The following is a 27,011-nucleotide window of genomic DNA, read 5'->3' as shown; positions in this document are numbered from 1 at the left end:
AAACGTTTGGTGGTCAATGGTTTTCCTAAGAAATAGAAAAAACCGTACTCTCACGCTATTGGTCGCATGACTTTGTGACGTTGGCTCGGTAATTTGATGGATAAACATTATTTATCAATCTAATTGACTTTCATACGGCTCAATCGACGCGGAATCGTTTGGTGGTCACGGATCACGAATATCGTCATTAAAACGTTTGGTGGTCAATCGTTTTCCTAAGAAATAGATAAAACCGTACTCTCACGCCATTGGTCATACACGACTTCGTGACGTTAGCTCGGTAATTTGATGGATAAATATTATTTATTAATCAAATTGACTTTTATACGGCTCAATCGACGCGGAATCGTTTGGTGGTCACGAATATCGTCATTAAAACGTTTGGTGGTCAATCGTTTTCCTAAGAAATAAATAAAACCGTACTCTCACGCCATTGGTCGCATGACTCCGTGACGTTGGCTCGGTAATTTGATAGATAAACATTATTTATCAATCAAATTGACTTTCATACGGCTCAATCGACGCGGAATCGTTTGGTGGTCACGAATATCGTCATTAAAACGTTTGGTGGTCAATCATTTTTCTAAGAAATAAATAAAACCGTATTCTCAAGCTATTGGTCGCATGACTCCGTGACGTTACTCAGTAATTTGATGGATAAACATTATTTATCAATCTAATTGACTTTCATACGGCTCAATCGACGCGGAATCGTTTGGTGGTCACGAATATCGTCATTAAAACGTTTGGTGGTCAATGGTTTTTCTAAGAAATAGAAAAAACCGTTCTCTCACGCCATTGGTCGCATGACTCCGTGACGTTGGCTCGGTAATTTGATGGATAAACATTATTTATCAATCTAATTGACTTTCATACGGCTCAATCGACGCGGAATCGTTTGGTGGTCACGAATATCGTCATTAAAACGTTTGGTGGTCAATCGTTTTCCTAAGAAATAGATAAAACCGTACTCTCACGCCATTGGTCGTATGACTCTGTGCTATTAGTCATACGACCAATGGCGTGAGCGCACGGTATTTTCTATTTTTTAGGAAAATGATTGACCACCATACGTTTTAATGACTATATTCGTAACCACCAAACGATTCCGCGTCGAATGAGTTGTATGAAAGTCAATTTGATTGATAAATAATCTTTAGCCATCAAATTATCGAGCTAACGTCACGGAGTCGTACGACCAATGGCGTGAGAGTACGGTTTTTTCTATTTCTTAGGAAAACGATTGACCACCAAACGTTTTAATGACAATATTCGTGACCACCAAACGATTCCGCGTCGATTGAGCCGTATAAAAGTCAATTTGATTAATAAATAATGTTTATTCATCAAATTACCGAGCCAACGTCACGGAGTCATGCGACCAATGGCGTGAGAGTACGGTTTTTTTTATTTCTTAGAAAAACGATTGACCACCAAACGTTTTAATTACAATATTCGTGACCACTAAACGATTCCGCGTCGATTGAGCCATATAAAAGTCAATTTGATTAATAAATAATGTTTATTCATCAAATTACCGAGCAACGTCACGGAGTCATGCGACCAATGGCGTGAGAGTACGGTTTTTTTTATTTCTTAGGAAAACCATTGACCACCAAACGTTTTAATTACAATATTCGTGACCACCAAACGATTCCGCGTCGATTGAGCCCTATCAAAGTCAATTTGGGTGATAAATACAATTGTTCCGACTAGTGGCACAGAGGTGATATGTCCGGCATTATGCGCATACGGTTTTTTCTATTTTCTGGGAAAACGGTTGACCACCAAACGTTTTTATGATGATATTCGTGACCACCAAACGATTTCGCGTCGAATGAGCTATAAAAAAGTTAAATTGGTTGAAAAATAAAAATTGTCCGGCTAACTTCACACCGGAAATTTTATTTTTATTTTACAGGAAAACGACTAACCACCAAACGATCGGACTAGAGACTACCAAAGACCACCAAACGACCACCAATCGATTCCAATTAATGAAAATTCGATACGTTGAAGTTGTCCGGCCAACTTCATAGAGGTCAGAATTCCCAACGTGACGGAAACTCTGTGTCTATTGCCTGTGTCACTGTTTATTCTGCATTTATACATGATTTCTGATTTCTATTCCCTGTTCCTATTGTCTGTTGCCTGGCACCTGGCATAGTGCAAGGGGCTTTATAATTGTTCGGAGACGAATAGTCGATAGCGACGTTATTTTATAACCATTATTTGTGCTATATACATGTACAAGTACTTCTATCTTCTATGCATGGTGGAACCACTATGCTTCTATGTACGTTGAGAAATATCTGAAAGATCTTTTCGCATCTTTTTCTCCGTGTGTTAAGTTAATGTTGTAATTGGGTGGGAAGTCACCACACAAAGGCACACAAACACACATTTATTTCCCGATAGACACAGCGCAAATCGCTGAAAAAGTGCACGAGATCGAAAACTGGGGAAATGGAGGTTGGTTTCTATCATTCTACTGCTACGAAATTAATATGACATATATTTGACATAACGTATTATGTGGTTCTATCCAAATTTAAATTTTTATATATATTTTTAATATAATTGCACTCATCTCTGATTTTGATACCATTTATGATCGCGATTGCTATAATTTTTAATGGTTTATTTTGTACTAGCTAATACCTATTAACTTCTAATATCTAATAGCTAATATCTAATTATTATGGTCAGTTGATATTAACTAGTATAGTTAATACCTATACTAATCAATATACTACTAGTTAAATTACTATACTAGTTAATATGTATATTTACAATATAATAATATAATAGAGCAAAATTTTGTATATAAATAAAGAATTATAAATCACATATATTGTTTAAAAGTTACTTTGCTTCGAGAGGGTTTATCTTTTTGCTGTATTACGTATCTGTATAAATCATCACTATATAGCAATACCATAAGGGCTGGTTGTTTCAATTTGTTGGTAATACCTAATAGTTAAATCATATTGTCTTTGTTTATCCTTTATATTAGACAAAGATAGACATATTTGACTATTAGTTAACTTATCAATAGGTTGGAACAACCGGCTCTAAGAAATATATTTATCTAGATAGACAAATCTGTTAAAAAGAAAAACAGATTTTACTGAATATCCGATATTAATTTTATCGATAGAATGCCAGAGATCTAACAGGGTATGATGGCAGATTGACTGTAGAAACCTTGTAGAATCTATTACTTTATAATTATTTGAATAATACGTTCTATTTAAATGTTTACGAAATGACAGATTTAGCTTGGTTTCTGTTATCACTGTTATCATATTTATATTGACAAACTCTGGTGGGACACTTAAATTTAATACAACTTAAGCATTAATTAATATAGATGCAGTTAATATCAGTCTGTCATAATGTTCTGTTCAAATGTGTTGATAAACAGTTGGCATATTGTTAATATTTTGCTTGTTGGATACAGATAGATGAATGCTCGGCCGGTGGTGATAGTGGAGCCGAGGAAGATGAAGAAGAAGCTTCAACGCATGATTCTAGAACTGATAGTAGTAGCAGTAGTATGAGTGGCAGTAGTACAACAACAGACAGTGAGCAAGATAGTGCGGAAGATCATGCCACAAGCAGCAGTGAAAGCCATAGTTCTGCGGAGGAGGACGAAGATGAAAATGAAAATGCGGAATATATGGTAAACATTGAGAACCCCGATGCTTTGGTAAGATTTATATCTTATTTCATTGTTGGGTTGGCTTCTCATTTAGCGACACAAATCTACTCATCTGTCGTTCTTTGTTCTTACTTGCTGAATGTTAAGAAAAATGGAACAACCTTTGTGTCTACTTGCGCCACTAAATGAAAAGTGCCTATTTATGCTTAAAGGGAAAGGTGCAGTTAGAGAAATCATGAAACAAAGTTACTTATTTTTATATTCCTTTCTCTTATCACTGAGTCAATATATTTTTATCATTTTTCTTTTTTAATCTTTTTTTTATCTGAATTTACCGTTTGCTTTGATTTTTTTCCTAAATTAATTATTTCCTGAATTTTAATTGATTTGAATAAAGTCAATTTTTTACAATTGATTGCTAGCAACTTTTGATCATAATTTACTGGAAAATCGAAAATTTAAAAAACCGAACAAATTATAGTTTATTTTTAAGGAGGTTAAATGAATTATAAAAAAAATTCAGTGTTTTCCAATATAAAGGTCAGAAAACGTGATTTCATGGAAACTTTTCGAAAATTTTGGTGTTATTTGACATCATAGTGTCGTTCCTTGCAATAATTTCCTGTTTTTGTTTATTTATTTCAAATTACGATTATACAAGTAAAAAATTCAACATCAATATATTGGAATATATCAATAATTCGAATAATAATGATGGAAGATTTTCAAAAAAATAAAATGTAAAGTATTATTTTTGTTTATATTTTATTGTTTACTGTCTATTTGAAGTTAATGTTTAATTTTATTATTTTTATTAACAATTTATAATTACAGCAACAAATTTGTTTAGTCAAACAGTGTATAGTTTTGCTTATATACTTATATAGCTATATAGTTTTAGTGTGTTATTTAGCTTTTATGCTAGATAAAATCGGAAAGAATATTGAAAACATATAAACAGTAGAATTTAATAAAATGAAAAATTAGGAAATTTTTACTTAACATTTACACAGGATGTATTACCTATTTTGATCCACACAAGGATAAGTTTAATCTCTTTTTTTTATACATTTAGACGCCTAAAAATTAGTTTATACAGGATGTAACAAAAAGATACAGACAGACTTTGTGTGCTTGTAGGGAAAGTTGATATAAGTAATTTGAATATAATAGGAATGTATGTATATCCTCATTTCTCCTCATTTCCTCAAGAAGTTGCCTCAAATTCCTATGTAGGATATAATGAAAAAATAACGAAAAAATTTATTTGAGAAAGTTGTTTCCAAATAAAAATCGAGCTTGTATACCAAATTTTAAATCAATTGGCCTACTTTGATGTTTTTACTTTTTTACATTAAGTCAGGTATGATTCAGGTATGATTAAGTCAGGATTGATTCAAAATTTGGTATGCGGGCCTGATTTTTAATTCGGAGCAGCTTTTGCAAATAAAATTGTTCACTATCTTTTATCGAAAAGGCACTTTACCTACCTACACAGGAAGCTTAGGCAACTTTACTGCTGGGATGCGTTCAAGAATTACGCTTAGGCACACCTAAGTAACTCTGTAGTATACGTGACGTAAACTATAGCTTAGAGTTGCCTAGGTTGACATTCTGACCGCAGCCCTGTGTAGCACGGAAACTAGGCTCCAGCAGACATGTATTCCTATATTCAAATTACTTGTATCAACCCCCCCCCCCTCTACAAGCAGACAAAGTCTGTCTTTATCGTATAACTATTACTACAATTTATTATTATAATTTTTAGTAACAAAAAAATTAATAGATAAATATTAAATTAATAACGATTTATAATGATAATAGTAATCGATTTAACAATAAATTGATTTTTAGAGATGGGAAACCTGCGTCGCTGCCAATATTAAAGTAAAATTACCCCAGGATCTTTGTGAACACTTCAGTATCTTTAAAGAGATGCTAGATTATCCACGTTTCTGGAACGAATGGCTTACCGAAAGTCAACGAGAAACGTTATACAATCTTTTGCCTACTTTTCCAAAAGACTCCAATATAGAGGCACAAATGGAGAAATCGTTGCAAATGTTGTTTAATAGAGAAAACAACAGGTAGTAATTATTAATCTTTTTTTTTTTTTTTTTTTGCAAAATGAGAATAATATAGATCGTGTTCCGAAGTCGATTTAATTGGAACATTCGGAATAAAATGTATTGCAGATTTGGTGTAATGCCTTTGGACACGTTTCATAATCATCTTTCCTCCGGTCACTATCGTCCTGATATCAAAAGAATACGCGGTTTGGTTCGCAAAGCGCAGAAAAGAAGATTGTTGTTCGAGAAGCGGAAACGATCATACGAATTGGCGAATCAGCTACTAAAATCACGGGAAAGTTTATTATCAAATGCGTATAGGCAAGGTTTCAATCAACCAGTAAACCGAACGATGTCTAAACTTCATTGGCGCAAATCAAAACCAATAATGGGTGAGTGTCTGATTTGTATTCGATATCTTTCGGCTGTTTATATTCTCCTCTACTTCAGCCATTTGGCAGAGAAGTATATAATAAAACGGGAAGACAATACTAACATGAGAATAAATAATAGTTGAAGAAAAGACTCAGTTGCGTTATTTGGAGGAGCTAAACGCAGTTCGGGCGGAACTCAGGACTAGCACAAGACTGTCCGCCGATACGACGTCCGAAAATGAAGAGAATTATCCTTATTATCAAACGACTGGCGCTAAGCAGAAGAAAAAACGGCGTTTTACCATGAGTTTTCAAGGATTGTCGGTTAAAGGCCTACAACTCAATCATGAGGACGATACAATTAGACCTGTATTTTCTACCTTGCAGCGAATGGAGTACGCTTCTAATAGATCGTTGTTTGTACGCGAACAAACGGAGGAGACCTATCGTGCTATGTTAATCGCACATAAAAAACGACGTGCCCGTCGTGATGTACGTATAGTATCTCATCGTTTTGTCGTAATTACTTATTTAAGTAATAACCAACTAAATTCTATATATACATATATAGCTTCATCCGGAGCTGAACACTCAAGGAATTGCGCTCGCCGATCTCACACAAAGATCGCAAATTGGTCAAAAACAGAAACTTACAATTGGCAACTCTATGAAGATCACGTCTTCTAAAAAGAAAATCAAATTTGAACAAAACTCGTTGTGTCCGCCCGCGCCGAAACTGGCAAACTCCAATTTTGTGAAACATGAAAGTGACAACAGCGATTACTCCCATACGACGGACGACAACAGACAATCTAATGTCGTGGATGTAGATTATAATAGAATAACAACGCCTATCAAGTCGGAACCCGTTGAGGCATACGAAGCACATCAAGTAACTAAAAAGAAAATGTAATTACGATTAACTGTACACATTAGATAAATATCATACGATTATAACGCTTGATATATGTTCCAATCGTGTTTCTCATTTGCAGCAGCCCAATAACTCAAAAGAGTAGCAAACCAGCAGTGGCCAATATACCAGAGATAAAAAAGGAAGTCGAAGACATGGAATATGACAAAGTTAAGACCGAATTAAGTTTGGGCGTGAACGAGGATGTGCTGGCTGAAACCGAAGAAGAAGAGGAAAATGAATCTAAGAAAGAGCTTGATTTAGACAGTATTGACATGATGCAATTACCGATCCAACTCGACGATGGGATTGATATACTCGACGATGTTAAGTGAGTTTCCTATTGTGTATAAGACAATAATGTAATTAAGTCAATAATGAGAAAAAACTTAAATCGGAGCGAATTGACGTTACAGGTGCGAAGATGAGAGAGTTATATCGATACCTGAGACGAAAATGACTATGCCAACCAATGAAGGTATAGATGTTAACAACGGGGCGGAATTAATGCAAGAGACCCACACATGCTTCTTCTCTCTATTACGGGACGCTTTTACTTCAAAGGGAGAGTACCGAATGAGCGCAGCAGAAATGAAGGAAGCAATAATGCAATGGCAAGGCAATCCTATTTCGCCTTTGAACGACTGGTAATATCAAATAATTTTCTATGCCGCAATGCGCGCGATTGTAGGTAACGTTTCTTGACGAATTGTATGAATGATGTCACAGGTATTCTCTGGTACCTTCGTGGCCTACTTTAGTACCGTTAGCTCTGGGATTTCTCGCAGGCGAATTGATGTATTCTCAAGATTTGGATCAGCGACAGGAACGAGATCAGGAACTTGTGCCCTATTTGGAAAATAAGGGTCGAGGTGTATATGCGTGGATCGGCGCTGGAAGAGACTCCGATACCCGATTACAGGACTTGTGTACAAAATTCCTCATGTACAAGTAAGAATCGGCGGCAAACACTGATCCTTTAATTTTTAATTGTTATGTTATAGATTATTATATTATAACGGCATTAACGGCAAATACTGCTTGTTCAATTAAGTCGTACACTTGTTTGCTCATTTGGGTGTCTCTAAATTCTCTTGCTCATTATTTTTTTGCGACAAGTCTCATGAGTTAAACAGCTTTATTATAGAATTTATTTAACAAGTAATGCTTTTATAGAGACGTATTGACGTCACCGTACACTCCGACAACTAGTGCTGTAACAGCTACAAAATCGCAGCAGTCTCAAATCTCCTCGAGTAATAACAGCACGACTAATAATTCGATCGTTACAAGCGGAATTTTGCAAAGTGGCAGAAGCGGAAGTCCAGCACTAGAATCTACTAATGTGGACGCTAGTGCCACTGGAACAGACTGGGAACCACCTCGACCACTATTTCCCACAGAATGGAAGGTCCGTCCGTCTACAGTAGAAGAACGCGAAGAATTCCGAAGACAAGAGCGTATGCGTTACGCTGCGCCTCATAAAGCGTTTACTTATCGCATGCACGGTTACGCGTCCGTAGTCGGCCCCGTCAAAGGAATTTATCAGCATAATGTTGGTATGTTTGACTTGTGCTTTGTAATGTAAAGAATACTGAATTTTGAGTTTCTCTTACTATAAATTATGTTATAACAAATATTAGCACACACATACACGTGATACGAGTACAGACAAGCAATCGTAAGCCGTATACGGATTGTGTACAAAAGTACAATACAATGCAGTAAAATATACAATACAATATTATACAATGCAATATATTACAATAAAATACAATACAGTCATATACAATATAATGTAATGATACGATACAGGTATATAAGAAATTTATATGCAATTAAATTAACCGAAACATTTTGATTTATATTTAAATTATTTTGTGTTATAAACCATTCATAAAACAAATATATTTTACATCTTTTATAGTGGACACATTATTGTAAATAAACCAGTATTTAATCTTTTTTTATAGGAAACCTATTACATTTCATATTTAAAAAAATGTTTTTAATCATTAGTTTATTATTATCCTGATATGTGAGATTAATCATATTATTTATATTAAGCTTCAGGACAAGCCAAAGCCCGAGGACATTCGTTGTTGGTACCGGATCGTCCAAACTTCGTAACAATTTTAGCGTTAGTTAGAGATGCTACTGCCCGACTTCCTAATGGTGAAGGAACTCGTGCTGATATTTGTCAGTTATTGAAAGATTCACAATACATCATAGAGCAAGACAATGACGAGAAGGAAGGATATCTTCATTCTGTAGTATCAGGAGCGCTGGATAGATTACATTACGAGACAGATCCCTGTGTTAGATATTATCCTCGTCGAAAGGAGTGGCTTTATCTTCATCGAGGACGATCTGAATCTGAATTTGGTTCGTTATCATCTATTTATTTATCTCTGTTATTTTATATATTATTTAATGTAACTCGAATGTTTCTGAAGTTTTTCAATTATAATTTTCTCATGTGATTATGTCAAGATATTTTTTTTATCTTTTGTAGAAATGGTTCACCAACAATTACAAGGTATTGCGAAAAATAAAAAAAGCGTTGGTAATACGTCGCGAAATAAAGTGGTGCAACCAATTCTCAAATCAGCTAATGTAAATAAAGAACAATCTTCGAATACCAAAGAAGTTATTCTCAAGAAAGAAAGGCGAATGACAACTATACCTATGCAACCTGTTATTCCTAAGTAAGCATCTTGTATTTATTTGAAAACTACAATATATTTGAGAAAAATATTTATAATATTATTCTATATTTATTATATTTCTCACAGAATAGAGCAGCGTAAAATTGAAGAAAAAATTGTCACTGACCATTCTATCCCCACTGAACATTCCGTTAATGCTAATGTAGAAATGGGAGTTAACACAATAACATCAGCAATTGCTACCGTTGAAACTCCCGTTTCTGTTGCATCGATCGTGACTTCTTCGGCTACGATTACAAATGTAGTGAGCACAGAACGAGATAACATTGCAATAGATACGAAATCGCCACTCGCTCCCATAATGGTGAAAAAGGCATCTACTGTAGGAGGAAAACCAATCGCTGTACTCAAGACAAACGCTGCTCAAAGTCTATTGCAATCAAATCAACACAATTTTCCACATCACCAAATTCAAGTATCGACGTCTGCTGGCCTGCAAACCATTCGTCTGTCTGGACATTCTGTATTGCAATCTGCACAACAATCTGTTTCAACTAGTAATAATTCAAACGTGGTAAACGGAGCTACAACAAATTTAACGACGATATTACCGTCTACAAAAGCGCAAAATCAGCCACCGCAGCAGTCAGCTATAGTAACAAATCAAGCAGGGAAAAGTATTTTACAAACTACTAATATGAAGCAACAACAATCGCAGCAGCAACAACAGCAACATGTGTTACCAGGCAAAACTCTCTTAGCATCACAGATTAAATTAGTTAGCTCGAGTCAAATTAAATCGTTGCTCACAAGCCACGGTCTTCAGGGTCAAACTATATTTATCAAACAATCCTCACCGTCGAATAATCAATCGCAACAGCAACAATTACAACAGCAGCAGCAGCAGCAGCAACAACAACAACAACAACAGCAGCAACTGAAGGTATCTCTGCAAGCAAACTTTGTTTTTATTACGTTTATTATTTGCTTCTATTTAAATTTTATTTTAATCTCAGCAGCAACAACTCCAACAACAACGAGTTACGGCTAATCAACAACAGCCTCTACAACAAACTCCGGGAATGCAACGCATAATTGCACAAATCGGAGGAAAACCGATTGCCGTGCAGATACAACAATCGCCTCATCATCAACAGCAGCAACAGCAACAAAAGATACTTGCGAAAGTTTTAACGAACAGCAGCGGGGGACAGATTATTTCTGTCGAAAGTTTGCTAGCGCAGAAAGGATTGAAATTGGCTACTGCTACTGGCCATGCTAATCAGCTTAATAGGCAAGGCAAGCAGATCATACAGGCTCAATACCAAGTAAGCGCACTTTACATATAGTAGATTTGATTACATATTTATTGACTAGACTGAAACTTTTTGATGGTAAATATTTTCCTTTACACAGTCAGCCCCAAATGACTTGACCCATTTTGATATTTACCTTGACCTTCAAGGAGTTCAAGGTCGTTGACCTTTCTTCGTCGCTCGTTTATTAAAAAGTTTTATTAATAAAAGAAGTTTGGAAACTATGACATAGTTTTTTGACACCGTGTATAATTTGTTGATATATTTGTATACTTGTATAGTACATATGTAGGCAGGAGTGAGTGGAGGCAGACCTCGTTTCGTGTGAAAAGTCGAAAACTCGAACCGTACAATAACTTCGTTTCGCCCTGAAGCAAGGGTGAGGTAGGGTAGGATGGACCTCGCTTCGAATGAAAAGTTGGATTGTCAACTTTCCATCCAAAACGAGTCGAGGTCCACCCCCAACCACCCTTGCCTGTGAGGGGTAGCTCGTCCCCCGACTACATGTGTATTGTCTATACACACATAGTAGCTAATATGATAATTCATGGATATATAATATATTTTAATAGTTTCAATGTTTTGTTAATAACTTTTTAATGAACAACGAGCGACGGGAAAGGTCAATGACCTTGAACTCCTTGAAGGTCAAGGTCAACATCAAGGTAGGTCAAAAGTCATTTGGGGCTGACTAAGCTAAGACTAGGTTTATACGGCCCGATTTATGCTGAAGTTGTAACATCGATGTTCTGACGTTACTACATCGTAATAACTTCGTCGAAAAAAAGCGTTTACACGGCATTTAACGTCAGTAGTTATAATATCGATGTTATAACTTCGGCGTAAATCGGACCGTGTAAACGTAAAGTCTGTGTAAAAGAAAATATTTACCAATAATAATATAAATACTCGTAAAAGAGCAAAACGCATTATTAGATTTAAATATAAATAGACATACATAAAAAGTAAGTATCTTGAAATTCTAACTACACTTTTAATCTTTGAACAAATCCCTATCAATTTTTTTAATACAAAAAATGTATAAAAAAATATTTACGTAAAGAAGCAATTTGGAAATTTATTACTATTAGAATATCAAAAGTTTTATTATCAAGAATAGGAATTATAATATCTTTGTTGATTAAATTAGAATAAGTAATGAGTATAATAAACTTTTCTTTCTTTTAACAATGTTACATGAATATTTGTAGGTAGTGCCGCAAGCGCAAGCATCTTCTAGTCAATCAAAGATAATAGCAGTCAGCACGCAACACCAGCAATCTCAGCCGCAACAGGCTCAGACTGTCCGGATGGTTACCGCTCAGCTCGCGGGAAAACCTATTGTGTTAGCGAGCAGTAACAAAAACGTTGGAGTTGCAGTGAGCACCAGTGGCGGAAACGTAGTATTAGGCAAGCAGCCAGCCTCTCAGCAGCAGCAGCAGCAACAAACGCAGCAACCGATTATCTTGCCGAGTCAGCTACTCAACATCAAAACATTACACGGGCTTAAAGTAATTCCCACGCCAACCGGATTAAAAACCGCAAGTGGTGCCGTGTACGCTCGAGTTATTGCTCCTACAACGATGGCTTCTACGCAGGCTACATCGAATCAACAGCAGACTCTTCAAACGCAATCACCGAGAAATACCTCGTACGGCACGCCTTGACAGAATTGATATTGTTTACATATGTTTATATTTAATTTACTTAGCACCATTTCTTTGACTCTCTGTTCATATGTTACGCATATTATTAATTAAAACCTTTAAAGTGATTTCTCATTATACGTATGTATACAAGATGACTTTGATTCTCTTGATTTATACGTATGTGTGCTTACATGACGTATACAAATGTGTATGTGTAAATTTGTATTTATACACGTATATACAAATATGTTTCAAGAAAGCGAGTTTTATACAAGGAAAGATCAATTATGTGATTATACTGATTGCACTTAAATTCAATAACAATAGGATTATAAGACTAAATAAACTTGAAAGAATGTATCATGAAAATACATGCAAGTTAAAATTAATACTTACAATTAAATTGATGTTAATAAAACTGAATTCCCTCGTACTTATGTTATTGAATTTGGACTGTAACCTGGATAGCAACAGTATCCATGCAAACGCATCGTTCACGTTTGAATAAATAATTTTTCCAGATACTCGATTGACGTGACATATAACGAGCTCGAAAATACTTCTTAAAGTAATTATCTCATAGGCTAATGAATAATATAAGCCGGATTTTTGAAAACCACCAAGTAGAAAAAATTAATCAAATAATTGATTTATATATAAACCTCTGCATGATATATATATATATATATATATATATATATATATATGATTAAACCTATTTTATCACATATCTAGAAATGTATTGTAAAATGTAAAAAATAAACTAACACAACATTAAATTTGTTAATCCGTATCCAAGAAAATATATATTGAAGAAATGGTCGATGGTCACATATCAAAATAGATCGTAATTCTATATATTGAATTGTAGGAATATTAACTAATATTAATTTATAGTGTGTCAAAAAATATATTTCATTGAATTATAAACTATTTCTAATTTAATTGGATGTATTAATAGAAGACAATATTACTTATAACCTATAAACAGGAAAAAATAAAGTTCTAAAAGTTTTAGCCAGAAATTTTATCTTTTAAAACTTTCGCCGAAATTTGACGGAAAAAAATCAGTGTTACAGTAGACAATTTTTTATGTTTCATATTACATCCCTTAGCAAATGAATCTTAAAATTATTATTTCTACTATATAATATACTATGTAATATATTGTAGAAGATAATTAAAATGTATTAAGATTATATTTATTGCACATAATCCTTGCCAAGAGAAGGTTGGCCTAGAATTCGAAAAGAATCCTTGCGTAAGCCAAGGATAGATTTCGTAATATATATCTTGTACATATATTCATATATTTGTAATATTTATCGTAGAAAGCTAGAACGATGAAACTTCTTCATGAAATAAAGATGGTAAAAATAGGCAAAATAGATATAATATCTCAGAAACATTCAGATAGCTGCATATTCATATGTATTCACATAATACAGCAATCCTGCTGCAAATCTACTCCAGGTGGAAATGGAAGTGTGGGATTGCCCTCGGAATCGAACTGAAAAAACGAGCACTGCTCGCCGACGAGATCATCAGGCGCTTGACCATAATTTTGCATTTCCGTCATAAGTTTCAACACACATTGAAATCGACGTTGCTTGATATCTTCCACATCGTCTTCCTTTTCCTTTTCTAATTCAGTACATACCTTACACAAAATATAAATACATTAATTGTAAAGCTTCAGCTTGGATTTGGTCCATTATAAACATACCTTTTGCATCAATTCTGATTGTTTCGTATACCTCTGCAAATCGGAAGGATTCAGAGTTGCTTTGTGCTCTTCTAGCCATGCTGGATATTTATCCGACAGTTCTTTCAATGATGGATAAAGAATCTCTTTCGACAAGAGGTGCTCCATCATTCCTTGCATAAACGGTAGTATGTCACCAGTATCACCGTCAATAGACGTTTGCCCGAGCATAGCCGCCACATCTGCTTCACTCTAAAATGTATTGCATCTATTTTAACCTCTTGGCTGTTAGGCGAAAAAAATGCTTGTTACCAAAAATGCTTTTGACAAAAGAGTTAATAATATTATAGAAAGGTGCTTTCTGGAGGTTTTTGAGTCGCTAAATCTAAAGCTGAGGTTAAAATTTTAAAATTTAAAATAGCGGAAAAATCTATAAAAATTCTTATTCATTTTTATGCAAACCGAGCGATATTTTAAATTTTTTGGCCGTTATATTAAATCTGTCATTTAAAATTAACAAATTTGAATTCAAAAACTCTTTTAAAACTTTTTATGCAATTAAACTATATTTTGAATTTTTTGCCATCATATTGAATTTGCCATTTTGAATTTTTGAATTTTTATTTTGAATTTGGAATCAACACGGTTTCAAAAATTTTTAAATATAAATTTTTATGCAAATTGAACAATTTTTTGCATTTTTGATCCACCATATTAGAATTAGATTCACCATTTTGAATTTCACAATTTTGATTTCAAAGTTGAATTCAGCGATCCCCAAAACAAAGATATAAAAAAAGGCCTTGTTTTAATTCCTCCGTTAAAAGTATCTTTTCTTGAATGTGCAGATTATTCCGTCATGAACAGTCCTAGCCTTTTTTTGCGGACATTCCCGTTATTGAGTCAAGAGATTAACAATTTGATTTTGTTAGAAAGACTAATAGAAAGTAGCATTACAACCTATTTGTTATTATTACTTCTATAGTTTTTAAAATATGTTAAGACTCTGGGTTCGAGGCGAGAGATGACACCCTATTTTGTCGTGTGTGCCGTTCTCAAATAAAAAAACTATAGATCGTTTCACAATACTTCTAAAATTGGCCGAAAACTTTTTCTCCTCGAAAAGCTAGTCATGCGCCTGCATCGTATTACATTTATTTTATGGCTGTTTGTTTATCGAGAGAAAAGTATAGTTTTCGGCCAATTTTAGAAGTGTTCTGAAACAATCTGTAGTAATTTTTTTTATCGAAATGTCTCTTTATTTGAGAATGGCACACACGACAAAATAGGGTGTCATTTCTCACCTCTGACTCACAATCTCACAAGATGGTGGAAAAAACCCGGAGCCTTAAATTGCATAAAGTAAATTTGAGTGTAGACAAATGTTATTGCTACAAAGATAACTATTGTCAGTTATAATTTTACCTTTAAGTATCATTGATACACAGAGTATACCATAAAGATGAGATACCATTACCTGTAAATTTTCGGAATTTGCAGTTAAATCCTTTAAAACTTGTGAAATAGCCGATTGAAAGTCCACATTCATGTCTTTCTCATCTGTCATATTACTGGTAGACGTCTGTCCAAGCTTTTGCAAAGCAGCCTCCAATTCACTATCTCCTATAATAATAATTATAGCAATACACAATTTTTATCGCTTTCTTTGCACATCTTTTATTATCTCACCGTTTTGCAATAAATTTTGCAAATTTGTTTCAAACTGATTGGCTGTTTGTTTGAGAAAATCTTCCGTCCATTTATCTTCGAATATTTCATGCTTATCTGTTTGTTTCTGCAAATCCGCTGTACCTGTGTCACTGCCTTTTTCAACATTTGATATAGATACTTTGTCAAAATCTTGTAGAGCACCTAAAGACAGTAAGATTTAAAACTTGGAAAAAAAATTAATATATATATATATACAAAATTTGACCTAAATTATTTAGACCGCCTGTTTACAGCTGCTGTAAACAGGCGGCCTAAATAATTTAGGTTGAATTATAGGTATAGGCCACGATCTAAATGCAGGGTGTAACCGTGCCTAATGTAACTAATTATATGTTGAAACGTATTACCAACTTTTAAGATATCAATAGCTTACAGAATAAATATAATAGTAAATATTACATTTCTTTAATGTCAGAAATATCTGATTTATTTAAAATTACAAAACAATTTATTATATAACAATAAATCATAACTTTTTTTTATTGACAAGAACCAAACTCATGCGACATAGAACTCCGTAAGATTAGACCGATTTTCTAAATATAGTATACTTACTATCCAATAAATCGTTCAATTCTTGATCTTCTGTCTCGTGTTTTGTCTGTTTGAAATTGTCCGTCATATTTGCGTTATTGTAATATCCTATTAATTTAAAAAGTAAAATTCTCTTGCGTGAATGTGCACGAAAACGTTCCTGTCATTGACAACGTCCGATGAAAAACGCAACGGTATATATTTTTGGTATTTATTTAGAATAGCTACTGCACCTCAAATATCGATGAAATTAGGCTTAATCGATTCGTTTTTGCATAAAACGAAAGAATCTGGCAGAAAAAAGTGTCGCTCTGCCCCGCGACGCGAGATATTAATCGTTAAAGTTGACAGGAATCAGGTTATGATTCCTGTCATACCGACGACATGTAGCAACACTTCTTCTTCTTCTTCTTCTTCTTCTTCTTCTTCTTCTTCTTCTTCTTCTGTGATTGGCCTTCAAGCAGTACTGCTCCAAAAACGGCCAGGACGAACCACTTGCCGAATTTGAGCCGTGAGGCGTGTCTTTTTTCAATTGCACTGACACGAGTATGTGTAGTTGTGTGTGTATGTATGTCCGCGGTGTCGGGAATTTGTTTAAGGTGAAATTTCATGGGCAGTGAAAAGCAGCAGCGGATCGTACTGATTGGCTACAAAATAGAGAAGTTCTAAAAACTCGAGAAAATCTCTATTTTTTATCCAATCAGAAAAATCTGCTGCTGCTTTTCACTGCCCATGAAATTTCACCTTTAGGCTCAAGGAACTGCGCGGATTTGCGCGGATCACTTCCTCCTGCGGCCATATAGCTGTAGCAACCTGCAACACTGAACGTGCCCTGCGGCCACATGCGCATGCTCAGTGGTCGCACGCGCATGTAAAACTGCGCCAATTTTAAATGAATCAATCGTGCAGAATAACCAAGCATCTCGATTCAAGCAGATAGGGTGCATCCCGATGGAGAAGAAATAGCGGAACGGAACAGTAAGGGTGCATCCCGATGGAGAAGAAATAGCGGAACGGAACAGTAACGGAAAAGAGATATGGTGGGGGGTTAACCAATCAGAGTAGTTCCGTTTCAATTCCGTTCCGTTATTTAGTGAGTGGGTTCCCCATGGCACGGAGCTGTTACGGAACGGAAAAGAAACGGAAAAATTTCTAACCTATTCTGTCGAAAGTTCGCAAATAAGTGCAGTGGATCGATCGGTTTGCAACATTTTTATTTTTGCAAATAAAGAGCAATATGTCGTCATCGGTAGGTATTACATGTGAAAATAAAATATATATGTTAAAATCCTATGTTAATATGTTAATGCTAATTAATGTGATATATTTTATTAATTTCCAGAAATTCAAATGTGGATATTGTCGCTGGATTGTTTGGTTCGATGAAGACGGAAAACTTTCACATCCTTGCTTAGCAAATCATGCGAATTTAATAATGGATAAAGATCGAAATCTCTTTATAAATGGTACGTATATTTGTGTACAAGAGAGGCAATATATATTCAATATAACTAATGGTTAGAATATGTAAATGATATATAAATTTGTTGTAAAACTAAATCTGTTATTATTTAGATTCTTTAGAAACACACGTCAAGAGTGAGAATAACAGCACTGCCTGTGAAAAAGAAAATATTGCTCAAAACCGTCAAGAACACACTGACGACCACGATACTGAAAAGTTAGATGAAGATTTAATAAGTGCCGTAAAAGTGCCTTTCTATAACAATCTTTAAGATAGGTCCATCGTTTTTCTGCTTCAGTAGCGGTATATAAACCTGTGACACACGTATAATTAAGAAATATATATATGTATATATGTATCGTGTGTGTGTGTGTGTAGAAAACCTTGAAAATAAGTAAATATGTAAATAAATATCAATGCTTTTAAACCTTTCAAACATTTGCTGACTTCTTGCCATAGGCAGTCCTTTTGTTTCCTTCCTCGTTCTTTCACAGGTATGCGAAAATCATATAACGGTGCTCTCTCTTTTACGGCACTTATTAAATCTTCATCTAACTTTTCAGTATCGTGGTCGTCAGTGTGTTCTTGACGGTTTTGTTCAGTATCGTGGTCGTCAGTGTGTTCTTGACGGTTTTGAGCAATATTTTCTTTTTCGCAGGCAGTGCTGTTATTCTCACTCTTGACGTGTGTTTCTAAAGAATCTAAATAATAACAGATTTAGTTTTACAACAAATTTATATATCATTTACATATTCTAACCATTAGTTATATTAAATATATATTGCCTCTCTTGTACACAAATATACGTACCATTTATAAAGAGATTTCGATCTTTATCCATTATTAAATTCGCATGATTTGCTAAGCAAGGATGTGAAAGTTTTCCGTCTTCATCGAACCAAACAATCCAGCGACAATATCCACATTTGAATTTCTGGAAATTAATAAAATATATCACATTAATTAGCATTAACATATTAACATAGGATTTTAACATATATATTTTATTTTCACATGTAATACCTACCGATGACGACATATTGCTCTTTATTTGCAAAAATAAAAATGTTGCAAACCGATCGATCCACTGCACTTATTTGCGAATTTTCGACAGAATAGGTTAGAAATTTTTCCGTTTCTTTTCCGTTCCGTAACAGTTCCGTGCCATGGGGAACCCACTCACTAAATAACGGAACGGAATTGAAACGGAACTACTCTGATTGGTTAACCCCCCACCATATCTCTTTTCCGTTACTGTTCCGTTCCGCTATTTCTTCTCCATCGGGATGCACCCTAACGGAAAAGAGATATGGTGGGGGGTTAACCAATCAGAGTAGTTCCGTTTCAATTCCGTTCCGTTATTTAGTGAGTGGGTTCCCCATGGCACGGAGCTGTTACGGAACGGAAAAGAAACGGAAAAATTTCTAACCTATTCTGTCGAAAGTTCGCAAATAAGTGCAGTGGATCGATTGCTTTGCAACATTTTTATTTTTGCAAATAAAGAGCAATGTGTCGTCATCGGTAGGTATTACATGTGAAAATAAAATATATATGTTAAAATCCTATGCTAATTAACCGAATGTGATATATTTCATTAATTTCCAGAAATTCAAATGTGGATATTGCCGCTGGATTGTTTGGTTCGATGAAGACGGAAAACTTTCACATCCTTGCTTAGCAAATCATACGAATTTAATAATGGATAAAGATCGAAATTTCTTTATAAATGGTACGTATATTTGTGTACAAGAGAGGCAATATATATTCAATATAACTAATGGTTAGAATATGTAAATGATATATAAATTTGTTGTAAAACTAAATCTGTTATTATTTAAATTCTTTAGAAACACACGTCGAGAGTGAGAATAACAGCAATAACGCCGGAGAGACTGGAGACAGTGACGTAGGATTGTCATTGATGATGGGAATAAGATCATCATCTACGTTGAGGTTGTCACTTGTTGATGTGGAAGGAATTAATGCTGTTGCTCTTTGAACAGGACGCTTTGAACATATCCACATTTGAATTTCTGGAAATTAATGAAATATATCACATTCGGTTAATTAGCATAGGATTTTAACATATATATTTTATTTTCACATGTAATACCTACCGATGACGACACATTGCTCTTTATTTGCAAAAATAAAAATGTTGCAAAGCAATCGATCCACTGCACTTATTTGCGAACTTTCGACAGAATAGGTTAGAAATTTTTCCGTTTCTTTTCCGTTCCGTAACAGCTCCGTGCCATGGGAAACCCACTCACTAAATAACGGAACGGAATTGAAACGGAACTACTCTGATTGGTTAACCCCCCACCATATCTCTTTTCCGTTACTGTTCCGTTCCGCTATTTCTTCTCCATCGGGATGCACCCTTAGGGCTCACGCTGGGAGTTTCTTTAGTTTAATTATGCGTGGGAAGCACACACACACACACACACACATACACACGGGGGGTGCAAGGGGGCCTTCGGCCACCCCTCCCCCGCACCATCCCCGCCGGTAGGCAGCGTGGACACAGTATATACAGTAGCGCAACTCTCTGTCGGCACCTTTGATGTTAGTGTTGGCCAAAATGGAGTGCGCATGCGCGAAATAAAGCAGTATTCTGTCTCACTTCTCTCTTCGTCATCTCTCTCTTTCCTACTCGTTTAGTCCATTGAGGTTAATTTAACGCAGTTGGCGCGAGATACAACCGTGTCTGTTAGTTTCAATCAAAATTATGCAGAATTATTGTTAACAATGTACAATGTCATGCAATGCGCGCGTAAAAAAAATGAAAGAAATTAAAAAATATTAAAAAATATTACATATATAATAGATGAATCCGTTAATGATGCAAAATAATGATATATATAAAATACTAATATATGAAATATTATACTAATATAATATATAACAGTATGTTATATAAATAAATAAATATATATATATATATAATATATGATAAATCAGGAATAAATGTAAAATATAAAAAAAAAGTGTATATAACATATATAATATATAGAATAATTTTCTCGCATAAAAGTATACACACAAAAAAATTATGTAAACATTTTAACGTAATATAACACTTTTTAGATTAAATGTATACATTTATATATTTTTATAAAATATGTCACATTTTACAATATATTATTTATTAAATATATTATACATTTTGTGTGTGTGTGTGTGTGTGTGTGTGTGTGTGTGTGTGTGTGTGTGTGTGTGTGTGTGTAGTAATAAACTTAATTTTTTAATGATACAATAATATGTGGTCAATATATATTGATAAAATTTTTACATTTTATTTTATAACATATATGTAGATAAATTTTTACAAATAATGAATATATATTATTGGAAACTTTACTGATAATGCTAAGCTATTGCACAAAAGAAATTGCATTAATTGCAATAATATTAAAAACTTATTAATATTAAAAACTGAATATATGTATAATTTGCGCATTGTAATACTAATAATACATAAACTTCTTCAGCTTCTTGAGTTATGTGTTAATTTAAATTTAATTTTTCTAATATTTTTATAATAAATGCAAAAATAGCTTACATATTATTGTTTTTATATTTCATTGATACTACATCTGTTGATACTGTAGAAACTGTAGTACTGCAGTAAAATAATATGTTTTTAATTATTTTATATTACTATCAAAAATATTTTCAAGTATCAAAACTAGATTTTTCCAAATAAAGAGTAATTAAAACTAATATAAATGAAAACTTACTTATTACTGGTAAACTCTAAACATCTTGTTGGTACAGCATCTGGATGAAGGCGAGCTCGACTTTTGACGATTTTATACTGATTTCCTTCAAAATGTACATGGCACAATCGACAATTGCGGTGAGCATACTCGGGGCCTTTTGGTATTAAATTCAATCTTCTGCATGCTTGAACCCATGCCAACCACCTGTGTATGTCAGAATAATTAATTAAATTACGCAAATAATGAAATAATGATGTAAACAATTATTAAAATAGTATTGTACCTATTATGTTTTTTTGGAAAAAGGAAGTGTCGTTGTTTATAAATAAAATTTATACAGGTTAACTTTCCTTTCTATACTTCCAATACACAAATCACTTCACAATCACTTCACAAATCTCTTCACAATCACACACTTTACAATAACACAATTTACACAATTTTTTTCCGACTTTTATCAAGTCACTCTATAGCTGTCTATAGCACTTTAACGCCTTAGGCATTTAAATGTGCCTCTAAATCCGTTAGAAAAGGAAAGACAGTAAGAAGAAAAGAGACAGAAATAGTGCTTTATTTCGCGCATGCGCAATCCGTTTTGGCCAACACGAAATCAGAGGAGTTGCGCTACTGTATATACTGTGGCGTGGACCTCGCTTTACAACATAAAGTACATGCTAAGTTGTAAAGCGAAATTATAAAGTACATGCATGGGGGAGGGGGTGCAGAAAAGAAAAGCCTTCCTGTTCACGTGGGCTCACGCATGTAAGCCCCCTTGCACCCCTCCATGCATGTGCTTTATAATTTCGCTTTACAACTTAGAAATCTTAGCATATGTACTTTAAGTTGTAAAGCGAGGTCAACGCTACCGGCGGGGTGGGTGCGGGGGAAGGGGGGCCAAAGGCCCCCCCCCTCGCACCACCGCCCGTGTGTGTGTGTATGTATTGGTCGTATGACTCTGTGCTATTAGTCATACGACCAATGGCGTGAGCGCACGGTATTTTCTATTTTTTAGGAAAATGATTGACCACCATACGTTTTAATGACTATATTCGTGACCACCAAACGATTCCGCGTCGAATGAGTTGGATGAAAATCAATTTGATTGATAAATAATCTTTAGCCATCAAATTACCGAGCTAACGTCACGGAGTCGTACGACCAATGGCGTGAGAGTACGGTTTTTTCTATTTCTTAGGAAAACGATTGACCAACAAACGTTTTAATAACAATATTCGTGACCACCAAACGATTCCGCGTCGATTAAGCCCTATCAAAGTCAATTTGATTGATAAATACAATTGTTCCTGCTAATGACACAGAGGTGATATATGTCCGGCATTTTGCGACGGTTTTTTCTATTTTCTGAGAAAACGGTTGACCACCAAACGTTTTTATGATAATATTCGTGACCACCAAACGATTCCGCGTCGATTGAGCCGTATGAAAGTCAATTTGATTGATAAATAATGTTTATCCATCAAATTACCGAGCCAACGTCACGGAGTGTCATGCAACCAATGGCGTGAGAGTACGGTTTTTTCTATTTCTTAGGAAATCCATTGACCACCAAACATTTTAATTACGACATTCGTGACCACTAAACGATTCCGCGTCGATTGAGCCGTATGAAAGTCAATTTGATTGATAAATAATGTTTATCCATCAAATTATCGAGCTAACGTCACGGAGTCGTACGGCCAATGGCGTGAGAGTACGGTAATTTTATCTATTTCTTAGGAAAACGATCACAACCTGATTCCTGTCAACTTTAAGGGGATGCTAAAGCTAAGGCCGAACTTCCTCGACGTCGGTAATGTCAACTCTGTCAACTAAAAGCAAAGGCCAAAGGCCGAACTGATATTGGAGACCTCGCGTGGTGACAACGCGAAACTCCGGTTTCAGTGTTACCAACTAATTTCAGATTTAGCGCGGCGTTGCCGCGTCTATAGCATATGTCTCTCTACCGTGCGTCCGTGTGAGCAATTCAGTGGTGTGTGTACGTGTACGGACATACACCACTTCATAGAATCTGAAATTAGTTGGTAACACTGAAACCGGAGTTTCGCGTTGTCACCACGCGAGGTCTCCAATATCAGTTCGGCCGCGCGGCGTTGCCGCGTCTTGGATTCTTTAGCAATACGGCCTGAACCTGAAAATGCTTTCTGGCCGTCCGCGTAGCAGAAGGCAGTAACGTATCAAGGCTCATAAGCACCCGCTTTTTATAAATTACATATATTCTTATGCACACATGCGTATATATATATAATATCTATCTAATTATTATGTGTATGTTTATAATTGTCTGATGACAAATAATAACAGTAGCACAATTGAGAATGTGAATTAGTATACATAGTATATATTGACGCGGGTACTTATTAGACTTGGCAATTTACTGCATCTCTTGCACCTCAAATAATTTTTTTCTTGTAATGTAAATGAATGATGTAAAACTATTTCAAAGGATCTATCGATCCATTCTTGATGAAGTAAAACAATAACTTCTATAACACAAATGCAATAAATATTAAATTTATATAGTATTGATTTATTACACTCAGTCTCTTAGCATCAGAGTAGAGGGTAACGCAGCTGATGAACAGTATAGATAACAAACTGAATAAAAATCTTAATTATTATAACATAATGATATTAAGAATTAAGATTTTTATTCAGTTTGTTAATTATCTATAACTGCATAACGTGTGCAGTTTACGCCGAAGCGGCTGTTTTAACGCGAGCGATATGTTTCGTCGACGGATGATTAGCTAATTATGATTGTATACAGAATACTAGATATTTGCGTAAATAAGTATCGTTGCCTCGCGAATAAAGTCGAAGGACCGTCGAGAAGAGGAAACTCGCGGTGCTTTCATTTCCCTTCCGAGTGCGCTTTTCAATCTTTTATCCGTTTTCGCCCTCGTCTTCGTTTCCATTGTTAGTATGCGACAGCCGTTACTGCACTCCATGAAGAGTATCATTGCTTTGTAGAATAATACATAAGCAAAAGAGATGTTTTTCCTTGTGCTTAGAAATCCAAACAGATTTGATTTCGAGAATCATAAAGAAATTGTATTGTGTTACTTTCTTTCCATCGCGGCGAGTACCTAATCGTTTTTATACATTTATAGTTTACAAGTATAGTACTTGAAAAGAAAGAAAAAAGGTGATCGTCGCGTTTTTTTCACAGAGACGGGCAAACGTGTAACTGTGTTCACGTTGCCCGACTAAATCAAACTCGGATGCTACTAAGTATTTAGTTTTTATCCATCGGGACTTTAGGGTGCCGTGAATGCTGATATCAAGAATAATTATAATTTATCTTAGTGGAGTACGTACATCTTTTCGGCTTAGAAACGAAGACGATGACGATCAAACGAACGCTTCCGTTCTTGTCCCAAAATTGTTTTCGTTTTCTTTTGTAGCGAACGTTTCGAGGAATTTGCTTACGACGGTTCGTTAGCGGTAATTAACGATTATACGGAGCCGTCATATTTTCCACAACGCGTCGGGAAAAAATTGAATGGTTTCTATATGTATTCAGAGAATGTTGATTCATCATATTATTCTTTCAAACTTGCTTTCTCCTTTTAAAAATTTACACCAAGAGAAACTTTTGTTACATATTACTTTATTTTGATTTTTTTTAACATCTTTATTTTTTAAAAAAGAAACGAAAACCGTAGAAGAAAATTATTAAACTTATCTTTATCGTGTTGGAAATTCATTCAATTTTATCGCTACGTGTCTCAACTTCTCTTGTTAAAAACAAAAACTAATTTATAGCTTTATGATTTTACATATAATTGTTAAATTTCAGTTTTGTCAGATGCGATTTGTGCGAGCTTATTTCGTGGAGCAAATATTTTGTTGCGTTTTTTAGAAAATGTTCATCCGATCATTAGCGAAGCGACGCGATCCATTTATATTCGATCACGAGGGACTATGCGCAAATTTTCGCATTATTTGCGGATTTTATAACTTTATTGACAAATATAAGATCTAAGATCTTTCGCATAACTGATTTACGATTAAACTTGCGCTTTATTGAGGCTCAGATGTATGTACACCCGTCTGTATCACGTCAATAAAAATCTGGCTGCAAAACGTGTATGAATTCATTCGTTTAGCAAAGGATGCGCGTTGACCTTAGAAGTGCACGTTGGAATTTCATCCGGAGGGAAAAAACTTTGTCGCATTTTTTTAATCTTTCTGATTCTCAAAATACATTCTTCGTGTATATTTTTTTGTGCAATGCTCATAATATTATTTGATTTTTGTAGATTAATTTTCTTTTCATGAAATATATTTTGGCAACTATGCCGTCTATAGAAAGAAATCTGTCGGACCTGTGCTAACTCGGACCACGTGCGTTTCTGACGTTTAAATATTAGTGAAATTCGGTTAGAGAGAGTGATTGAATTCTCTTAGAAAACAAAAAAATGACCTGTCTCGTTTTTTGATAGAAATTCGATAGAGATGCTAAATATTAATTTATTAGGTGCGTTCGGGAAGACGCTATTAGTGCTATTTGCTTATTTTATCCTTGTTTTACACCTGATGAAGCGATAAAGATAGAATGATGCAATAGCGCTAATAGCGCGCTTCCCGAACACAGACATTGTGTTATAAATTCGACGTTCGCTTTTCGCGTGAGACTAGCTGGCATCGGCTTCCTATTTCGCTAAACGGGCCTTTCTCAGTAGGATACGTTTCTTTCATTATAATATAGAGAGGAGAAGAAGCTATAGGGATAGATACACATACATTTTGTACGACAATATCGGGGGTCTATCGTTTGTATAATACGATTATTTTTTCTCTGGGCCCGGAGCCTCGTCCACGATGACGATATCGCGGACACGGGATGTCTCCAGGATCGTGATCCGATTACTTTGTACTAAGAATAATTTTGCATAAATTTCTTTTGTGCCTTTTATATCACATGTATTTTTCAAGCAAAGTTCATTTGTAGAATTTACGCGATGGAAGATATATATAGGGCGTACCGCGCCAAATCGGACACCATTTGGGTTTTGCATCTCCGATTTTTTTGAAAATTTTTTATGTTATAGTATTAGTTGAAAAAGACCTCCATGATTTTTTTCAAATTTTTTGTCGAACCGTTTTCAAAATATCGATTTTTGAAAAATTACGTTACTTTTTTTTTAAACGCCCATAATTTTACGAAAAATGG

At 34.8% G+C, this 27,011-nt stretch overlaps 3 protein-coding genes and 2 long non-coding RNA genes across 8 annotated transcripts; 2 read left to right on the top strand and 3 right to left on the bottom strand.

The window, feature by feature from the left end:
* Window positions 1–2,110: 2,110 nt before the first annotated feature.
* Window positions 2,111–14,040, top strand: Nfrkb (nuclear factor related to kappaB binding protein). 2 transcript variants are annotated; one of them, XM_077422937.1, is made up of 15 exons: window positions 2,111–2,472; window positions 3,464–3,712; window positions 5,519–5,751; window positions 5,860–6,125; window positions 6,247–6,599; window positions 6,679–7,016; window positions 7,103–7,351; window positions 7,437–7,667; window positions 7,750–7,971; window positions 8,197–8,579; window positions 9,088–9,405; window positions 9,536–9,728; window positions 9,816–10,632; window positions 10,709–11,017; window positions 12,217–14,040. In XM_077422937.1, exons 1-15 carry the CDS (start codon window positions 2,467–2,469, stop codon window positions 12,670–12,672), a joined length of 4,623 nt encoding a protein of 1,540 aa, XP_077279063.1. In that variant the 5' UTR covers window positions 2,111–2,466; the 3' UTR covers window positions 12,673–14,040. The 2 variants fall into 2 exon arrangements, with proteins under 2 accessions (XP_077279063.1, XP_077279062.1); XM_077422936.1 differs by having other exon boundaries at window positions 2,113–2,472; window positions 10,706–11,017.
* Pex19 (peroxisomal biogenesis factor 19) lies at window positions 13,527–17,218 on the bottom strand. Of its 3 annotated transcripts, none has more exons than XM_077422941.1 (6): window positions 16,858–17,218; window positions 16,646–16,732; window positions 16,049–16,231; window positions 15,837–15,982; window positions 14,381–14,611; window positions 13,527–14,314 (listed from the first exon to the last, which is right to left on the bottom strand). In XM_077422941.1, exons 2-6 carry the CDS (start codon window positions 16,710–16,712, stop codon window positions 14,090–14,092), a joined length of 852 nt encoding a protein of 283 aa, XP_077279067.1. In that variant the 5' UTR covers window positions 16,713–16,732; window positions 16,858–17,218; the 3' UTR covers window positions 13,527–14,089. The 3 variants fall into 3 exon arrangements, with proteins under 3 accessions (XP_077279067.1, XP_077279065.1, XP_077279064.1); XM_077422939.1 differs by having other exon boundaries at window positions 16,646–16,784; window positions 16,858–17,217; XM_077422938.1 differs by having other exon boundaries at window positions 16,646–17,216.
* Window positions 17,219–17,820: 602 nt separating this feature from the next.
* On the bottom strand, window positions 17,821–19,272 carry LOC143906691 (uncharacterized). The gene is made up of 4 exons (XM_077422942.1): window positions 19,117–19,272; window positions 18,900–19,023; window positions 18,518–18,790; window positions 17,821–18,402 (listed from the first exon to the last, which is right to left on the bottom strand). Exons 1-4 carry the CDS (start codon window positions 19,126–19,128, stop codon window positions 18,218–18,220), a joined length of 594 nt encoding a protein of 197 aa, XP_077279068.1. The 5' UTR covers window positions 19,129–19,272; the 3' UTR covers window positions 17,821–18,217.
* A 119-nt stretch (window positions 19,273–19,391) lies between these two features.
* LOC143906692 (uncharacterized) lies at window positions 19,392–20,714 on the top strand. Its single transcript, XR_013259612.1, has 3 exons — window positions 19,392–19,610; window positions 19,695–19,818; window positions 19,937–20,714. It is a non-coding gene; the product is annotated as an uncharacterized LOC143906692 (long non-coding RNA).
* LOC143906693 (uncharacterized) lies at window positions 19,971–22,634 on the bottom strand. Its single transcript, XR_013259613.1, has 2 exons — window positions 21,833–22,634; window positions 19,971–21,714 (listed from the first exon to the last, which is right to left on the bottom strand). It is a non-coding gene; the product is annotated as an uncharacterized LOC143906693 (long non-coding RNA).
* Window positions 22,635–27,011: the final 4,377 nt, after the last annotated feature.

Source organism: Temnothorax americanus, unplaced genomic scaffold (genome assembly GCF_048541705.1).
Source record: "Temnothorax americanus isolate GAGA-0224 unplaced genomic scaffold, ASM4854170v1 Scaffold75, whole genome shotgun sequence".
In the NCBI taxonomy this organism is placed as follows: Eukaryota; Metazoa; Arthropoda; class Insecta; order Hymenoptera; family Formicidae; genus Temnothorax; species Temnothorax americanus.
The sequence above is the reverse complement of the archived record's forward strand: the minus strand, read 5'-3'. Positions and strand labels throughout refer to the sequence as shown.